This window comes from Notechis scutatus, chromosome 2 (assembly GCF_049901735.1).
Source record: "Notechis scutatus isolate UNSWTSFEM ecotype Mainland chromosome 2, rNotScu1.2, whole genome shotgun sequence".
Taxonomy (NCBI): domain Eukaryota; kingdom Metazoa; phylum Chordata; class Lepidosauria; order Squamata; family Elapidae; genus Notechis; species Notechis scutatus.
Window position 1 is genome coordinate 68,576,351 of NC_142010.1, and position 18,505 is coordinate 68,594,855.

Genomic DNA, 18,505 nt, shown 5'->3' on the forward strand with positions numbered 1-18,505 from the left:
AAGATGGTTATTTAGACTAAAAGCTAAATATGTGTTTACATGTTTGTTTTTTTGTAAATCACAAACTTAACTCTGGCTGATTATATGAAACTATGTCAAATTTAGTCTGAACTCTCTCCAATATCAGTTGCTTCTCAGTTTAGAAGGGAAGTTGCAAATCTGAAATACAGTAGGTAACACGCTTCACAATATATTTATTCTAGGTAATGTTGAAGAGATGGAGCATCAGGACAGTGAAGAAAACAAACAAAAAATACCAGATGCAGGTGCTTCTCAGTCTGAAGAGAAGAGGGATGAGCAGGTTGAAGGGAAGCAGCACCAGAAAAAGCAGCTTTTCAGTTTCAGTTTTGTGAATTCTTACGGGACATCAGAAATAAGCTGCCTTACCACAGAAGGGAAGGTCCTCAAACTGAGTTGTATGTATCTTTTAAAAATGTCACTATAGGCACTTTTCATTTGTGGTAACTTTATGAGCTGCTATAGATTTTTTTTTCTTTTTCCAGCCTATGCAACTGTTGCTATTGATTGGGATTCTGACACCAGGAAGCTACTTTTTGATGAACATGAAGCTCAGGTGATTAATGTTTTTGTCTCCCTTTTAAAGGGCAAAACCAGATGGACTTCTTAATCCCTAGGCAAGATAATGTTGTTTCTTCTGATTTGATATTTTTCTTAAAAGGCTCTGTAAGTAAATATGACCATAAAATATTACTTTGCAGAATAAATAGGCTTATTGAGAATGGCCTCATGCATCCGATCATAATGTTTTATTGAGTACTTTATGCTTAGTAAACATTTTGTAACTGGATAGTTTTTTTCAAAATATTTATTTTGCCATTTTGATTGAGATTGCTCTTTTTTTAAAGCAGGCATTGAAAGTCTGTCTGAGCACAGTCAGTATGGTAATTTTCTTGCAATTCTAAATTATCATATGTGTTTTATTAATGTTTTTGCTTTTCCTTCTCTGACCAGGTAACATATATTTATATGCCTTTTTGATTCCTATAAACTTTGTTGTACTGATTAAAAATTGGAATCTTGCAATGCAAATGCCTGTTCATGGTTACTGATCAAAATTATTTTAAGTGAGAAGTGAAGATTTAAATATAGTAGGCCTCAACTTATGATTGTTTATCAATTCAAAGATATGATAGCCTTGAGAAAGGTGCCTTACAATCTGCTCTTGAAGTTTGTTTATTTATTAAATTTATATGCCGTCCATCTCACTCTACAATGTGACTCTAGGCTAACAAAGATAACAACTGTCACATCAACCCCATGGTCACATGATCACAATCCAGGTGCTTAGCAAACAGCTTGCATTTATGATGGCTTCAGTGTCTTGCCATCATCTGATTGTGACCTGGGACCTATCCAGCCATCTTCTGATAAGCATATACGCCTTCCCCAATATTTTTTTTTTTTTGCCTAACTATGGTGATCCACTTAACAATTGTAGTAAAAATGGTTGTAAAACTAGGTTTGGCCATGTGATTTCTTCCTTTATGACCCCACCACTTAACAACAGAAATTCCATTCCCAATTGTGGTCGTAAGTTCATTAGCAACAGCAATTGGTTCCAGTGAAAAGGTGGCTAAGTGAGACAGACAGTAAGACACGGTCAATAAGTGAACCGTGTGACTAAGACAGGGATGCTGCAAAGATTGCTGGTTGCCACCATCTCATTTAGATAAATTTCTTTCATATAGCAAGACCAGTGTTACTCTCTGGCATGTGTTATTGTCAGGAACAGAAATTTGGGCTTAAGTGTGTGCATTGATTGGATTTTCTTCACCACCAGTTATTTGTTATATTAATGAATGGTTGCTATCTTGAGGCAGTTGCTAAATGAGAACTGCCTGTATGCATTTACATTGTTGTCATTGTCACTACAGCATACCATGGTGCAGTAGCTTTGTGTATGTGAAGTGGAGGAAAGCCAGCACAAGCTAAAGGGGGAAGGGCAGAAAGCAAGCTCGTCACTGTAATGTGTATCCCTTAACTACTTTTTTTTAAAAGAAATGTCTGTGTTTTTCTCCATTTTAATATACATTTGTGTTTCTAGGCATTTGAAAAACACAACAGTATGTTTCAGTCACAAAAAAACAAAACTTCTGTAGCCCTTAGAGAATGTATAGAACTCTTTACAACTATGGAGACACTTGGGGAACATGATCCCTGGTATGTTTTTGCTACTGACTATTCTTTGAACTGCATTTCATAGTTTGTGCTTCAATATTATTTTTGCATGTTGCTGTTGCTGCTATTATTGATATACCATTCTTCCATACAAGTGGAGCTCCCTAGTTCAGAAAGCAGACAAACATGTGACCGCTCTTCATTTTTTAATAGATAAGTGAAAGCAGCCATATCTACATGCCTGTGAGAATTCTTGTGTTGGCACTGCAAAAATAAAACAGTTGATCATGTATATTAAGATTATCTTTCATTAGTGCGGCAGGACAGTAGGGTTTCTTCATCTATCTGATAATGAAGCTATGAAGTGATCCCTATTCCCCGTCTAATTTCTGGTAGCAGACCTACTTTCTTAGATAAATCTCTGCCATTACTATCTACTTTGTAGATCAAGGATCCCCAATCATTTTAAAATACATTTGGAATTTCAAGAACATGTTAGAGGCACTCTGAAGTGGCTTATGATGATGTACCAAGAGGTGAACTGATGGAGTTGGTCCCTACTCTTTAGCTTCTTAAAATCCTTTCTATTAACTTTTTATTCTGGGAAGAATAACATATCTTCAAAAAAAATGACTCAGCTATGGCCACTTCATTTTTTTAAAGAATGTCTATGGGATATATATAAAATAAAATAAAAATGCAGCAAGAAAACTGCATGGCACCACAGCTACGCATTTGTGACATCATATTTGAGACATATTCCAAACATGTATTAAGAAGCACTTGTTCTAGACAGCTTTACAGGACAAGACAGTGCAATCTCCACTGATGACTAACATAAAATTTAATGTAATATAAAAGCTTTCATCATAAAATATTTGTTTAAAGGTTCAGCAAAACCATTATAAAATCAGTAATAGCAAAAGTATAGACGAGATAAGATTAATTATTGAAAACAAGCCAATATATTAATTTTGAGGAAGAAGTCCTTATTACATTTTTCTGGTAAATGTAGATTCTGATGCTATTTTCAGTTTAAATGAGACTAATTTGGGGTATTTTGGGAACTAGTGAGAGGACAAGCACTAGTCAGAATGAAGATTAATTAGTATTCCTTTTCCCCTTAAAAATGATTTTTGAAAATGCAGTGAATAGTGGTGTATCTTATACATTTCTCTTCTTTGTTCAAAGTATTCTGCATTCTCACAGCAGTACGGGATCCTTTATCCACAGATTATTCTTTCTGTAGTATTCCTTGAAATGATTAGGCAACTATGCAACATATAGAATCCTGAACTTTTTGTACATCTTAAAAATAAAGTCCAGTCCTAAGCAATCCAATAGGTTTTCTTCCTATAAGGTATAGAGAAAAACTGTGGATTAAAATCTGATCCCAAAAGATTTATCTGGTTTACTTGAGATTGTAATATCTTTCCAGAACTATAGAAGTGTAAGTCCCATTAAACAAGCATTAATTCCCTTCCAATAAAGTGAATTAATATCTGGAACAAACAGTTTTGTTTTTAATTTCTATTTGATTTATTTCAGGTATTGTCCTAATTGCAAGAAACATCAGCAAGCCACTAAGAAATTTGATCTTTGGTCATTGCCACGCATTTTGGTAGTGCATTTAAAACGCTTTTCATACAATCGATATTGGAGGGACAAACTTGACACGGTAGTTGACATCCCTATCAGGTAACATTTTCATGAATATTAGTATATTGGTATGGTCACACCTGATATCTTTATGAATACATGGTCCAAATAGCCTTGTCACAACTTAAATAACTATAGCACCCTGCTGCTGATTTTGATGCCAGCATCTTCCTGAGTGTTTTGTTTCTCTACTCTGGGGTTTTGTGTAGCTCTGCCTTCTGTTCGTTTTAGCTACTTTGGTTTGGATTTTGAGACCTGTGGTAATTTTGTTTTTCATTACTATGGGGTTGGCAACTCACTAGCCCAACAGTTTAGTTACCTGAATCTCATGATTAGTGTCCACATATTCTTGTAGTAAAGATTTTTAACCTGAGCACATCTTGGCGGTATTTTGGAACCACATCTAAATTTATATTTTATTTGACAAAATGTTACTTTCACCTACATCATATTATTCTCTGGTAGTTGAGTAATTTATGCCTTTGGAATATAATTTAACAAATTAAATAAACAAAATGTTTTTCCTAACATGCTCACAGTAACTTAAATGACAAATTAAATGTTTCTCTTGGTCAATATACTTGGAAACAGAAATTGATTTTCTTTCTCTGTATCAGGTTAATTATACATATTTTTAAAAAATTTGATAACACATACAGTCATGTCTGTGGTCACATTATGATCCCATGTAATGTTGAGGACTGTAACTCAAATGTGACCTTGTCAGTATATGTCCTCTATATCCATATTTTTGTAGGAAAGTACTTGGAAAGATTAATACTAGATGTAAGAACATTTCTTTGAATCTCACTGAGAATTTGCTTCCTCTCAACCTTGACTTTACTTGGAAGAATCATATTTGCACACCATGTCTATATGACTTTTGTCTGTGACTATTTGTAACAATACAGAATAAGTTCTTAGTATAAATATCTCTTTCCCAGCCCTGTTAAAAAGATTCCAGTGACTACTCTAGAGAGCCTGCCATTGTTGTTCATGTGTTTGTAGCAAAAAAAAAGTATATTTACAGAGATTACCATAAAATGATGATTAGGGGGGGGGGGGGGGGGGGGGGGGGGGGGGGGGGGGGGGGGGGGGGGGGGGGGGGGGGGGGGGGGGGGGGGGGGGGGGGGGGGGGGGGGGGGGGGGGGGGGGGGGGGGGGGGGGGGGGGGGGGGGGGGGGGGGGGGGGGGGGGGGGGGGGGGGGGGGGGGGGGGGGGTTGTTTTGTGTTGTGGGTGGTTTTGTGGGGGGGGGGGAAAAAAAAGGGAAGGGGGGGGGGGGGGGGGGGGGGGGGGGGGGGGGGGGGGTATATAATATATTTTTTTTTTTTTGGGGGGGGGGGGGGGGGTTTTTGGGCGGAGGGGGGTTTTTTCTTTGGCTTTTGTATATTGAAATGTTTCTTTAGAAAGACAGTAGTGTCTGTGTAAGTATATCACTTGGAATTCTTCAGGAACATTGTGGGTAATTTGCAATATTGTGACTCTTGCTCGTAATAGCAATTGAATAACAGGGTGGATACTTTTAAAACCAGTTTTGGAAATAGATAGTCTTTTTTGTAAGGTGTTAGCATGTCTTTTTGCCACAACGTTGATCTTTGTGACTTATTTATAGGGATTTGAACATGTCTGAGTTCGTTTGTGATCCAGCAGCAAGCCCATACGTATATGACTTAATTGCTGTTTCCAATCATTATGGAGGCTTGGGTGTAGGGCACTGTGAGTAACTCTTGCTTTCCCCCCTATATCTGCAAATATTCAAAATGTGTCTCCTCAGCAATATCCAAGTAAGGATTTTTGAAATTTAATACAACCCATTGCAAGCTTCTGTGTTTGGTTCATTGAGACCTGTCCTGCAAAATTAATAGAAGTGATGTAACAAGAACACTGAATTGTCAACTCTGTAGACAAGAAAAAAATTCCAACTTCAGTTAAAATGCTCTAGTGAATGTCTGTTAAATAGATAATTATTTTTGTTGTTTGGTATCATAATCTTTCCCTTTTCTGAAGCTGCTGTTTCTTATATATCTTCAATAAAAAGATTGATATGACTCTTCAGATATTTAAATAATGCTTTCAATGACACTGATGAGAGTCCCATGAAAAAAACATTCAGTACATCTAGGCAGTTTGCAGGTTGTTACTGAATGTGATTAAATTTTAATGTATTAATTAAGCATATAATGATTGTGTAATATTTTTAAAAATCAAAGTGTAAAGCTTCCCCTTCCCTCACCAGTGATTCTTTAAAGTGCTGGTTGGATTTTCTTATATAATTATTTATTCATGGTTGCCAACTATAGTAAAAGGGAAGGAATTCCTTTATTCTTTTTTATGGTGTTAGAGACTTATCTGTGCTTGCAAAATTCAAACTGTATTTTTAAAGCATGTCATTATATTTTTTCCTTGCATTTATTTTCCTGGCAGATACTGCATATGCCAAGAATAAAATAAATGGAAAATGGTACTACTTTGATGATAGCAATGTATCTCCAGCTTCTGAAGAACAAATAGTGGTAAATATTTCAAATAAATCAGACCTTTTCCTGATAACTTCTAAAATTTAACAAATGCAGCAAGTTAAAATGGCACTACAGATTATTTTCTACAGAAAACAGAATCTACCTAAAACCCATTAGGAACATGGGGTTAGCTGCAATTCTTCAGACTAATCTCTCAACCTGTGCACTGATTAAGTGATAGGATGCATGGCCCCATTATTTTCGTGATTGTGACATGCCCCTTCTCGCTTCTTCAGGTGGTCAGGGGATCTTTATGAGCTGGATCTGGGAATGGTCAGCATTTCTTTGGGGGTGGTGATCAGTGGTGGTATTCTACCGGTTTTGGCCTGGTTCAGCCAATAATAGGATGGAAATGTCATTTGTTGTTCCATTCAATTTCCTTTTTGTGACTTCGATTTGAAGAGCATACTTTTTCTGGTCTTATCTGACCTCTCAAGCAGCAGGCAGCAGGCAGTACCATCAACCATTATACAATTCTATACCCCCTGCAAAATTTGGGAGATGAAGACAGAGTGTTTCAGTGAGTTGATGATGATTATTTAGCAAGAGACTGTTATGGTTTGGCTGAGGTTGAATCTTAGGAAAGCAGAGTTATTGTTTGTTCAGAAGGGCTCTCTGTCAGCTCTGGTAACTGGTTGGGAAGGCACTCACCTTGAAGAAGGAAGCTTGCAATAGGGAGATCTTCCTGAATGGAAGCAGCAAGATCAAATTCAACCTTAGAAAGTTTATCAATGAGTCCTTGGTCCTTCCAATTCTAAGGAATTTGGTCCTGTGAGGGAGTAGCCACATTTCAATAGTGGTAGCACTTAGAGGAGGCTGCCAGAGAAGATGTCAAGACTTCTGTGTAGACATGTATATGTATATTTCAGAGATTAGAGTCCTGGAGCTTTATAGGCTAGTTTCATTACAATTTTTCTGTTAGGTATTGATTTTTTTATATTTTCAATCATTTTCTTCCAGACAAAGGCAGCATATGTACTGTTTTACCAGCGCAGAGATGTCAAGCTCAAGGGGAGCCATTCTTTTTGCCCAAGCATGGAATCAGAATCTGAAGAATGTGATGGCATGGATACTAATTGAATTTGTGTGGATATTCTCTAATATAAAAATATATCTGAGGACTTATTTTGAACCCCTGTAGGCTACTGGACAACGCAGGATGCCTCAGCACTGAAAAATAGAGGAAGCAATAAGATGGCAAACTTGGGCATATTCTCTAACCTAAGAGTTTTTAATCAAATTCTATCTTAACTGTTCAATAAAATAAAATGTTGTCTAAATCTGATTTTGTATTATGAAGATTGTGTGGAATTAAGAACTGCTATATGACTGGAGCAATGCACGTTAAGAAAAAGATGGCTGTGTTGGTTTGCAACTTCAAATTGTGTAATTTCATGCATTGTGAACAGTGTACAATCTTGGAGATATCTGTGTGCTGAGGAAGTGCAATATGTGGACATCAGCTTCAGTTTGATTAGCACATATTACCACAACATTGTGTCAATCCGTTTTGGACATGTCATGATCAGACTGTTTTTTGAGAAAGTATTTCTCCTGGTCCAAAGTCACTCACCCGAAAATTACCGAAGAAGTATTGCAAAAATAGTTTCCATATTCTCAGACTCAATGCCAATAAAGCAATCGTTTAGAAGTAATATACAGATAATATTTCCTTCCTGTAGCAATGTTCAAAAACCCTATTCTTCATGTTCATCTGATCGCAATGCTTTATGCTGTTTTGACACCTTTTCTCCACATTTATGCAATGTTTTATCAGCATCACATAAAGGTCTCAATCCCTTTCTCTTATGAAGGCCACAAAAAAAATCCAATTGTTTTGGATGTTTTTCAACCATTCATTTTATTTCCCAGCATTTTATTCCTATTTATTTGAGTAATTTCCCTTCTGTTTAGCCATTACCACATCAACTAAAAGTTACCAAAGAAAAATGGTCTTAATGTGTCTTTTTAATCCACATCCTTTTCACTAAGCCCTAATGTACTTGGTAGTAGCTTATCTATACAAACTAAGAGAGTTTTCAGTAATCCCCTGAAATGCCACGTTATAATGAAGAGATTTGTTATTAATGGAAATGGCTTTGAAATCACATTAATTCCTCCTGAAATTATTTCCTTTTTCTGTTGACAGTATGTTCCAAAAATTCATTCAACACTTTTGAGAATCATTTCTTTCACAAATAAATTTTATGTAGACTTTTCTCTGCATTCCCACAGGCTATAGTCACCAGTGACCCAATATTATTTTAGCAGAATTTATTAGATGTGATCAAATATTCTCTAGATTTTAGCAGAGGAAGAATCATTGCTGTCAGCTTTATTCTGTTCATATTCAATCTTCCAATGATTACCATACAGATTTGCAGGTGATTCTTCTAAAGCACTGAAATTATTATTTGGTTGAGTTGCTTGTGCTTCCAAATTTTTAAACTGGTTTGAGGTTTTATCTCAACTGCATATGTTTTCTTGCACATATGGGGCAGAGAAAAGGAGCTGGAATTATTTAAACGCTAATGTCAAATTACATTTTATGGTTTTGCTTTTTTCTGTTTTTCTGGGTTATACTTTTAAATGTAATATTTGGAGAGATAATGAAATAAATATTTAAATGCAAAAAGCAATTTATAATTAAATATAACCTTATATATTTCTGTTGCATACTGAAGCAAAAATCTTCACTGTTTTTAAGTATGATCAGAGAGTAAGTACATAGAAGTAAGTTTCTTCTAAATGCTGTACAAATGGTATTAGGAATTTTGATTTGCCTCTGACCAGGCTGAATCTTAGCTGGTGTGTACATACTGTATAGTATCAAGATCACTTTTAGACTAGCACTGGATTGTTTTACTGTGTAAAGATAAAGAATAAAATAAAGAGGAACAGATTGCACAAAATATATTCTCTTTGGTATTTCTGTCTGGAGAATGAGGGTTTCTAGTATATCCTAGGATCTGACTCATTACTTGATTGAATAGTAATGCCTCTATCAAACCATACCAAAGGTGCAGCAACCTTTTCCCTTTAACTTGGAATATAGTAGTAGCTAGGTGCTATGTGTATGTAATTTCAGTAATTTCTGAAACTAGAATTGTAAATTTATACACCGTTTCTTGACCTTTAAGGGAGGATTTTCATTCTCTATTTCTTGGAAATTAATCTTACTAAGAATTTTGGATTGACTTAAGTCTACTTATCTCACTTCCTAGGAAGATTCGTCAATCCTTTTACAGTTTTAAGACTGTCATCTAACTGAGGCCATTTATGGAGAAAAATGACTAATAAAAATGATTATCTAAAATAGGCTTACAATGTTGAGTTATATGCAATGATTTCTGAAGCACTGGGACAAACAATAAAGATATTTCTTTTTAATATCCAGATCAGTCCTGATTAGGTTTATCAGATTCAAATAAGAAAATAATTCCTTTTATTAACTAAATAAGTAATATTTATTAATAATAAATTGCTATTGGAAAGCAGTAAGTCCCATCTTGGAGGAAAGTTCTAGTAGAAACAAAGGTTCCGTGACAGTTGAAACCTTTCACAGGGAGAGGAGGGGCACCAAGCTCTTAGCTGGGAAGCTTTCAATTCAGCCTATGACTTTCTTGCTAAACAAAAGGATTTGTGCAATTGGTCTTTTATCTTGTACTTGTCTTGCAATTGGGAAGCCTCGATAAACAGGTTTGGTGGATCCCAAACTTGGATTACAAAGGGCACTGGCCTATAAAACCCTTAAAGTAGATTAGGCATCCCTTACATTTTGATGATATCGTCACAAGCGATTGCTTAGATACTTTGTATCTTATGAACAGATTATGGGATTTCTAGAGAAAGCAAAACTTCAGAAAAGATTTTATATAAGTTTAGTAAAAATAAACTTAAAGAGAATAGGGGCATAAAATTTTTGAAGCAACACAATATTAAGATAAATTGCAGATGACCACTTTTAAAAAAAGAACTATTCACAAAGCTTAGATGGGTCATTAATAAGTCTTAACAGCAATTGTGATCAATCTTTCTCCAAAGTTGCTGAGAGGGTTGCTTACGATTCTTTTTCCTTTCTCCTTATTATAATCTGATAGGTAATGATTGAGTCAGGCTGTCTCAACAGGTTGAGTGCCTGGGAGAAGATATGAAGCCATCATTTCTTGGTCAAAGTTTATATCTTCTGAATTAACTTCCAGAAGTATTTTAGGGAGACCTAGAGAAAACTAAAATTTATCTCTGGTGTTTATGCTATATTCAGATTTGTTATAAAGAATGCACTCAAGTATCACACTTAGTCATAATTCAGCAAATCACTCTAAGAGGGAGATGGGTGTCCTCCAAATTTTGAGGGAGTGTGTGGGAGAGATCAAAGTGACCTGGTTCAGACATTGCTAAACAACTGTACTGTATGAATGTGGTATGACTATGATCAGATAAGAATTAAGCCAAAAAATTGGTTAATAATGCACTGCCACTGTTTGTAAGTTACCTGCTCCCCAAACTGCTATTATTTGGATTTTTATAAATCAATTGTTGCCATTTTCACAGCCTATATGTTATAAAGTGTGGCTTGCACAAACCCTAAATGGTCTCTATGCCATGTCCAAATACAGTGTGCATTTAGGCTAAAATAACAACATATCCTCATTGACAAAATGCTTTTGTTTATTATTGTGTTGAAAGCCATGGCTTAGAGTGAGGTATAAATCTTCCCAATTTTATATATAGAGATGAATGACCAAACGAAGTACCAGTCTACAAGTTTTAGGAGGGGACTGGCAGAGGAATATTATAGGTTTGCTCCAATTACAACTTTCTATAAGCATTCAGACTTCTGGACAATTAGCTATTTTTCCCTTTCAGGTGAGATGTCTGAAAAGTTAAGTAGGTGCCGTAAGGAGCTAGCAGCAGCTATTGATCGAGCAATGGAAGATCTCTCCATTCCTTTCCTTCCTTCCCAAGATGCCAGCAACAACCAGGACTCTGATTTGCCAATAGTGCAACTTTCTACACCCCCTAATGTAGATATCCTTAATTCTAAGGGAGAGGTAATATCTCCAACTGTGTATTACCCCCAGCCATCTTCAGCGGTCTCTTCTCCTGAAAAAGAGAATCCCCTCCTTAGGTCAAACCTCTTTCCAGTGACGGTAACCTCGAGTATTGCATGTACCAAACGGGAACCGTTGATGAGTAAGGAAAATACATGGTTGCATTCCCCAATCTTTATGGCTGACAAGCAGTATTTAATCAGCCTACAAGACAGTGAGAGATGGAAGAAAGGACAAGTAAGGTACGCTTTGCCGTCACAGGCTTGATTTGTCATTTTATATAAGAGCAGCATCTGAATTTCTTTTGACAACTTTGGCTCCTGCAAATCAAGAACAGGGTAGATAGATGCTAGAGCTGACTCCGGGCATTTTGACGCCCAAGATCAAATGGTAAAAAACAACACAAAGCAAAATCAAAGGATATGTACCATAACCTAATTTGCTGGTCAAAATTTGCTATCTCACTCAGCTCATCAACTCTGGAATATATTGCCAAGATAAAATTAGCAAACTCCATATTGGTCTCTTACCAGCAGGAAAATACATTTTATTCATTGTAAACTGAAACAGGATGAGCTTGTATCAGTTTCCAGATGAAATCTTGATCGCTAAGATGCTATTTTAAGACGGCAGGCTTTGCAAGACATCCTTAAGAGGACAGGCTGAGCTCAAAACTTGCTAGAGTGGGCTCCACGGGGGTAAAAAAGGCCAGTCCTTTGAATCAATGCTCCTTATTCTGTGAAATGTGGACATCCATAACATAGAAGATGGAATTGATCATATCCATCATACGGCAGTTGGTGGTAGCCTGAAGTATAATGATGTTAAAAGGCCCCTAAATAAATGGCACAATCATTATATAACTTTTTAAAATTATCATTGCGTTGTTCATTGGTATTCTATTTTTATTAGTTCCCTACATCATGATCATTATTCAAAGAGCAAGCCACATGTTAAAAAAAACAATACAGCAGGTACTTGTTATGGTAAGGGAGTTGGAAGCAAAGGTTTGCCTGGTTTGTATTTTAGTAGAGATCAGCAGAATTCACAATGACCAAACTCAAACTAAGAAGCATTTCTTTTTTTAAAAAAAAGCTTTTATTTTTATAATGATGCAGTTCTTAAAAATTGTATATAAAAATATGTTCTAAGAAGACATTGAAAAGACAGTTTGGGAAAGTGCTCGGGGAGGTATCTTTACATCTTACTAGGCACAAATTATATGGGCTTATGCCTTAATGCAGGGGTGTCAAACTCGTGGCATCACAGTGGCAGCACGTGACTATTGGGACTTTTTCCCCCTTCACTAAACTAGGCATGGTCTTGGCCAGCACGTGATGCATCCTGCCTGCGGGCCAGGAGTTTGACAGCCCTGCCTTAATGTATAAAAATAGCTACACTGAATGAATTTGGGTAGCATAACTGAAAATTGAGACATCTCTATTTCTTGAATACTGGGATAAAATTTTAGTTTGTGAAATTGGTTGGATTGTTTTTTCAAATGTTTCTCTTACAACGGGAAATGTCCTGGTCTAGTGTTCAGTTAAGGTGTTTTTATGCTGTTCAGCAAAACTGATGAACGATCCATGAAGTCAGAAACAAACCTAATTTCCTGTGATGTTCCTCCAGAAAATCCAAAGGATCATGAAGATATGTCTGCTGGTAAGCAATATTTCCTCTGTTCCATAGCTCTTTTTAAAAATTGGTTCTAGGAAGGGAATTAGCACTGCATGCTTAAAGAAGCAAAAAGAATATGAACATCAGGTTTTCTGCAGAATTTTGTTTTAATACGGATGTCAAGCACAAAATGAATGCAAAATAAGGATTTTAAAAAGCCATGCTCTGAAAAATAGCAATGGCTAATTTTGCATTGGCTTGAAAAGCACAACTTTAAAAGTGGGAAGATAGAAATATGTGATGGGAAGGCCAAAGTTCCTTTAGAACTTTTGTTTCCATAAATGCATGTGTTAGATTCTTGCCTCTAGTTCAGTGGTGGCTACACACCAGAAACCAGAAGAGCAGCTCCCCAACGTGTGCACGTGGAAGCACCAGAAAGTGGAAGTTTAGCTTCCTGGCGTGCATACGCGCTAGCCACCTGGTCTTCCAGTTTCTAATGCACATGTGGGTTTAAAGACTAGCTGGCTGATGCATGCATACACTCCGGGGAGCTGCTCTTCCGGTTTCCGGCGCTCCCGGAAGAGCAACGGCCAATGGCTGGCATGCCCAGAGAGATGGCTCTGCTTGCCACTTCCAGCACACATGGCATAGGTTCGCCATCATGGCCCTAGTTAATTAGCTTTTCACAAACTGGCAAGCCCTCAAAATACTATATATCCCATCCACATTTGAAATAGCCAACACTGTTACAATAGATGTGAGAAGAGTTGTTGTAATGGGAATTCAGTTTGAAATTCTTTAGCTTCTTCAGAATGAGCAAAGAAACCCTCATTGTGTTATTTTGAAGGATCTGGATCAAACAATCAGCTTTTTATGCACTTTTCCCCCCCACTGCAGATGACTCCTCAGCTGTCCATCTGGGTGAGAGGAACACTTTCAGAAAGGTCCTAGAACACAGCCCAGAAGATGAAGCTATCATTGAAACCTTGTTGGATATGGAAGAGGAGTACAGATTAAACAGCTCCACCTTGCACCAGCTTCACTAGGCAGGTGGTGTAAAGTGTGAGCTATTTTTAAGATTTGGTAGTAACATTTTAAACCATGCAAGCAATCCTGACTTTTGCCAGATGCACAATTAAAGTAAGCAACTTACAATATTGGCATGAAGTTTCTTTTTTCTTCTCTGTCAGATAATGAACAGTAATTAAATGCTTTACCCTTCAAGGTAAGTTTCCATTGCAAAAAAGATACTGCATATAAGCCTTCTGGTGACATAATGATTTTGTAAATTTTTGCCAAACAGCAAACGTGCATGTCTTTAAACGAGAAAAAACAGGTTTGAATCATGGGATGAATTTCACAGAAGGAAACACAGAAGACATAAACACTAATAACAAATCTGACTGGTGGTGGAGTAAAATAATCTATTTCTTATATCTAAAAATTCATTAATGGTAGGAACTTGTGCATCTAGAGTTGATGAATTACTCAATGGTTTTCTCTGGGGAAGCAAGCTGCATGTGTGCTTTCATGTGAGACAGGAAAGAAAGGAGAGAAAAAATTGCGGCAGAATTCATCATGATCGTAAATATATAGTTTAAAAGAACATTCCTCCATCCTCTCTAAACAGCCTCAAATTTTTATTTGGAATGAAATTAAAAGATTTGGTGGGTTTTTAGCTTTTACATGTTATCATAGCCGTTTTAGGGGTAAAATAATATTATTGACCATTGAAGAAAACAGTAGGCATCAAGATGTTCCTTATCAGATGATGATGATTATAAGAAATATTATTCTATTTTGTTTTTGGCAAAAAATAGGCCATGCGTTAAGGGCATAAATATTTTCAGCAGTTCAAGTAAGGTCCACTTTTGTAAGGAGCATATACAAATACCAGCATAATTTAAGTGGAAATATTGTTACCTTAAAATTATGTCAACAAGGGAACCAGGGAATGTTCTATCCATACACATAATTCTAATGTTATCCACATCCAGCATGGGAAAAGGCTATTCTGTATATGGTGCATTACCTATAGTTTGGTTTCTAGCTCAATCATTGGCAACTGTTGCAATTGACTTCTTGTGACCTGTCTCTCTTCATACAAAGCAAATACAGGTAAGTCCTTGATTTATGACTGGTCGTTTAACGTGGTTCAATGTTCCAGCAGACCTCCCCCAAGAGATTTACAACTCTGTTCTAACAGAAGCGAGTACACATACACACACACACACACACAGTTTCATAACTGCATTTTGAGTACATTGCATTTATGGCTGTTTGCAGCATTTTGTGGTCACATAACCACAATTTACAACAATTTTGCTGAAACCTGGCGTTTACTTCCATTTTTTGTAAAAGTGCCCCATAGTGAACAATCACTTAATGACTGTGACATTTGCTTAATAACTGGAGTGGCTTTATGACTACAGCATTTGCTTAACAAGTCAACAAAAAAATCTAAAATTGAGTCCATCATGTTAGTGATTTGCTTTATGATTACCAGGAAGATGGATATTTTATATATCATTATGTATACTTGAGATACCTTACAGATATATTTATTATTTTTCAGTAAACATTCAATCTTTAGAATGCTACTTTCTTCAAGTTCTTCTTAAATCATTTGATATAAGGACATATAATTATTTGATATGAGCACACTAGCATAAATTTGTTTATATATCATATAAAAATGTGTATTACTAAAGTGCAACTTAAGTACGACATTTGCTATGAATCTGGAACAGAATAACCCTACCCATCAACCCAGACATGCAATAAAAAAGAGTTCATGGATATTTTTCAAGTTATTGGGAGGTGAGGCTTTCTACTTTCTTTATAAGGAAATGGCACTGAGATAAAAATCAATTTGTATTACTGCTGAAAAAATATTTGGTTGCATAAAGTAGACTTAAACAAGCCTAAACTAGATAGAAGTTGGGTGCCCTGAAAGTAAAAAAAGAAGCAATTTTCACACCTTAATTACAAAATAAATTATCTTCATGTGAGACATGAGATAGAGTTAAAGTTGTGAATCTAAAACAGAAACCCTGCCTACAGCAGAAGAAACAAAGTGTGGGGATGCTCCTATGGGCTTCACTGACATAGCTAGCTTCACAGCGCATATACCGTGTTTCTCCAACAATATGCCCTCCACCAATAGGAAGACCCAGCATGTTTTCTAGGCATAAAATCAAATTAAGCCCCTCCCCCCAAATTTAGGCCTAGTTTAAAACATGCAAAATGGGGGGGTGGGGGGACTTCCCGTTAGGAGCGCCCCGCGGGCAGCAATTCTTCGCCACCACCTGCTCCTAATGGGCGATCATGGCAGAGCGCGGAGAGCTCCTTACTCCCACCAAACACCTTTGCTGCGGACCCAAGACCTTTGGCACCTGCCGCTATTGCTTTCCCTTCTGCCCATTCCGCCGCGTTTGGAGCTGCCGTTTCTGTGTTTGGAGTGCCGCCGCCATTTGGAGCACCGCCACCACGTTTGGAGCTGCCGCTTCCGTGTTTGGAGCTGCCGCCGTGTTTGGAGTGCCACCGCCATTTGGAGCACCGCCGCCACGTTTGGAGCTGCCACTTCCGCATTTGGAGCTGCCGCCGTGTTTGGAGCTGCCGCTTCTGCATTTGGAGCCCCACCGCTGTTTGGAGCACTGCTGCTGTTTGGAGTTGCCATGTCCGCATTTGGAGCTACTGCCGCTGTTTGGAGCACCACCGCCATTTGGAGCGCCGCTGCCACTCCAAACACGGTGGCAGCTCCAAACACGGAAGCGGCAGCTCCAAACGTGGCGGCAGTGTTCCAAATGGTGGCGGCACTCCAAACACGGCGGTAGCTCCAAACATGGAAGCGGCAGCTCCAAACGTGGTGGCGGTGCTCCAAATGGCAGCGGCAGCTCCAAACACGGAAGCGGCAGCTCCAAACGTGGCGGCGGAATGGGCAGAAGTGAAAGCAACAGCGGCAGGTGCCAAAGGTCTTGGGTCTGCAGCAAAGGTGTTTGGTGGGAGTAGGGAGCTCTCTGCGCTTCACCATGATCACCTGTTAGGAGCGGCTGGTGGAGAGGCTGCCCGCGGGGCGCTCTAGATGAGGAAGGGGGGGAATTAAGTCACCCCCGAAAAGACGGCCTAGCCGTTTTTTCGGGGGTCAAAAAAAAATAAGGCCCAGCCTTATTTTATGAGAAACATGGTATATATCCTCCCACCCCCCACCCACAAGACAGCAATGGGAAATATCTAGTCCACAGGCCATGTCCAAGTCTAAATCCCCCTTCATCAGAACCAACAACTCAAGATATTACCTGAAGTGTTTGAAATCAGTGCTTGCAGTAAGTTGAACAATCTGAGAGGAGGAAAGGCTTAAACCTCACTTCCTTCATAATTCCCCCTTCCCTAAACTGCTCAACCTTGGGTAGAGTTAAGGAACAAGGAAAAAAAGACCTCTTCTCATTCCTATTTTTAGTTTGTGAAAGAAAAAGGATGGGAACAGTATTAAATATAACATGCATCCCCACAGGTTTCTGTTGGGACAATGTGATCCATGGGCTTATTCATTTTACTTGCTATATAGCACTGCCATTTCAATGGTAATGAACTGCTTCTTGTTGTTATTCTGCTGACGCACAGAACTGCGATACAGCATAATTCAACAAGTGCAATGCGCATCACTTCTCAGAATTCTCAGCAAAGGACTCACTGGTTGAGAAGTTCATGGGGCTGCAGACTTAACAAGGGTAGACCAAGGCCAATGATATTCTCAAAAACTATAACGAGAAATATTGGAAATACTGTACATACACCACACTGTTAAAAAAACTTCAACTTGTCTTTTAATGCGCTGCTACTTTAGTGTCACAGTTTGACAACTGAGCCACAGCCACGTATAACTTTTGGCCGATACCTGAAGAAAATTATTCAATCAATCTGGCTTTAGCCTTGTGAACTCAGGAACATGTATTGTCTTGATTATACACACAACACTCTTTACTCCAAAAGCTATGAACATAATTCATAAAGAATCTGATTTCATATACATGTTGAAACTTTAAACGCTCGTCCCTTAAGTAAGGATGGATTAATTTAAGACTGAAAGCCCGTTTTCTATAGATCTAAAAATCCATCAAAACATCTCTCAATAAAGAGAGGAATTTATCTGATTCTAATCCATACTTCACTAGTATTCCATTCTAACATTAAATGCAAGTTATTCTAGTGAGTGATATTTACTACAGTGAAATTTACTATCCATTTTGGGAACAGCACTGTGTTTACCTAGATGACAGGAGAAAAATTAGAAAGGAAAAGGTGACTCTTCATCCAGCTCTTGGCCAAGCTCCAAGACTTGAACATCTGGATAACCAAATACCACCTAAATTCAAGTCTTTACGGATAGGTACTTTCTCAAATGTAGTGGGGTTAAGCCCTAGCTGTCAAGGAACTTCAGGATTAAACCATCTTTTGGGAAATGGTGACATTTAACAGATACAGCAGCACTGTATTGAACTCTTAATACATTTCCGC

General features: G+C 37.7%; 2 protein-coding genes across 2 annotated transcripts in view; both read left to right on the forward strand.

Moving 5' to 3' along the window:
* USP4 (ubiquitin specific peptidase 4) overlaps positions 1-9,229 on the forward strand; it is a 53,322-nt gene extending 44,093 nt beyond the window's left edge. The window contains exons 16-22 of the mRNA XM_026673311.2: positions 204-416; positions 504-574; positions 2,066-2,181; positions 3,688-3,837; positions 5,411-5,514; positions 6,223-6,311; positions 7,278-9,229. Coding sequence (XP_026529096.2) covers positions 204-416; positions 504-574; positions 2,066-2,181; positions 3,688-3,837; positions 5,411-5,514; positions 6,223-6,311; positions 7,278-7,397 — 863 coding nt within the window. The 3' untranslated portion in view covers positions 7,398-9,229. The remainder of the gene's footprint in view (positions 1-203; positions 417-503; positions 575-2,065; positions 2,182-3,687; positions 3,838-5,410; positions 5,515-6,222; positions 6,312-7,277) is intronic.
* A 667-nt stretch (positions 9,230-9,896) lies between these two features.
* On the forward strand, positions 9,897-14,034 carry C2H3orf62 (chromosome 2 C3orf62 homolog). The gene is made up of 3 exons (XM_087955011.1): positions 9,897-11,613; positions 12,939-13,033; positions 13,886-14,034. Exons 1-3 carry the CDS (start codon positions 11,054-11,056, stop codon positions 14,032-14,034), a joined length of 804 nt encoding a protein of 267 aa, XP_087811137.1. The 5' UTR covers positions 9,897-11,053.
* The last annotated feature ends 4,471 nt before the right edge of the window (positions 14,035-18,505 follow it).

Coding starts and splice junctions, on each gene's coding strand:
- C2H3orf62 (XM_087955011.1), top strand. CDS start 11,054: ATGAATGACCAAACGAAGTACCAGTCTACAAGTTTTAGGAGGGGACTG. Junction 11,614..12,938: donor TGGAAGAAAGGACAAGTAAG/GTACGCTTTGCC, acceptor TATGCTGTTCAG/CAAAACTGATGAACGATCCA. Junction 13,034..13,885: donor TCATGAAGATATGTCTGCTG/GTAAGCAATATT, acceptor CCCCCACTGCAG/ATGACTCCTCAGCTGTCCAT.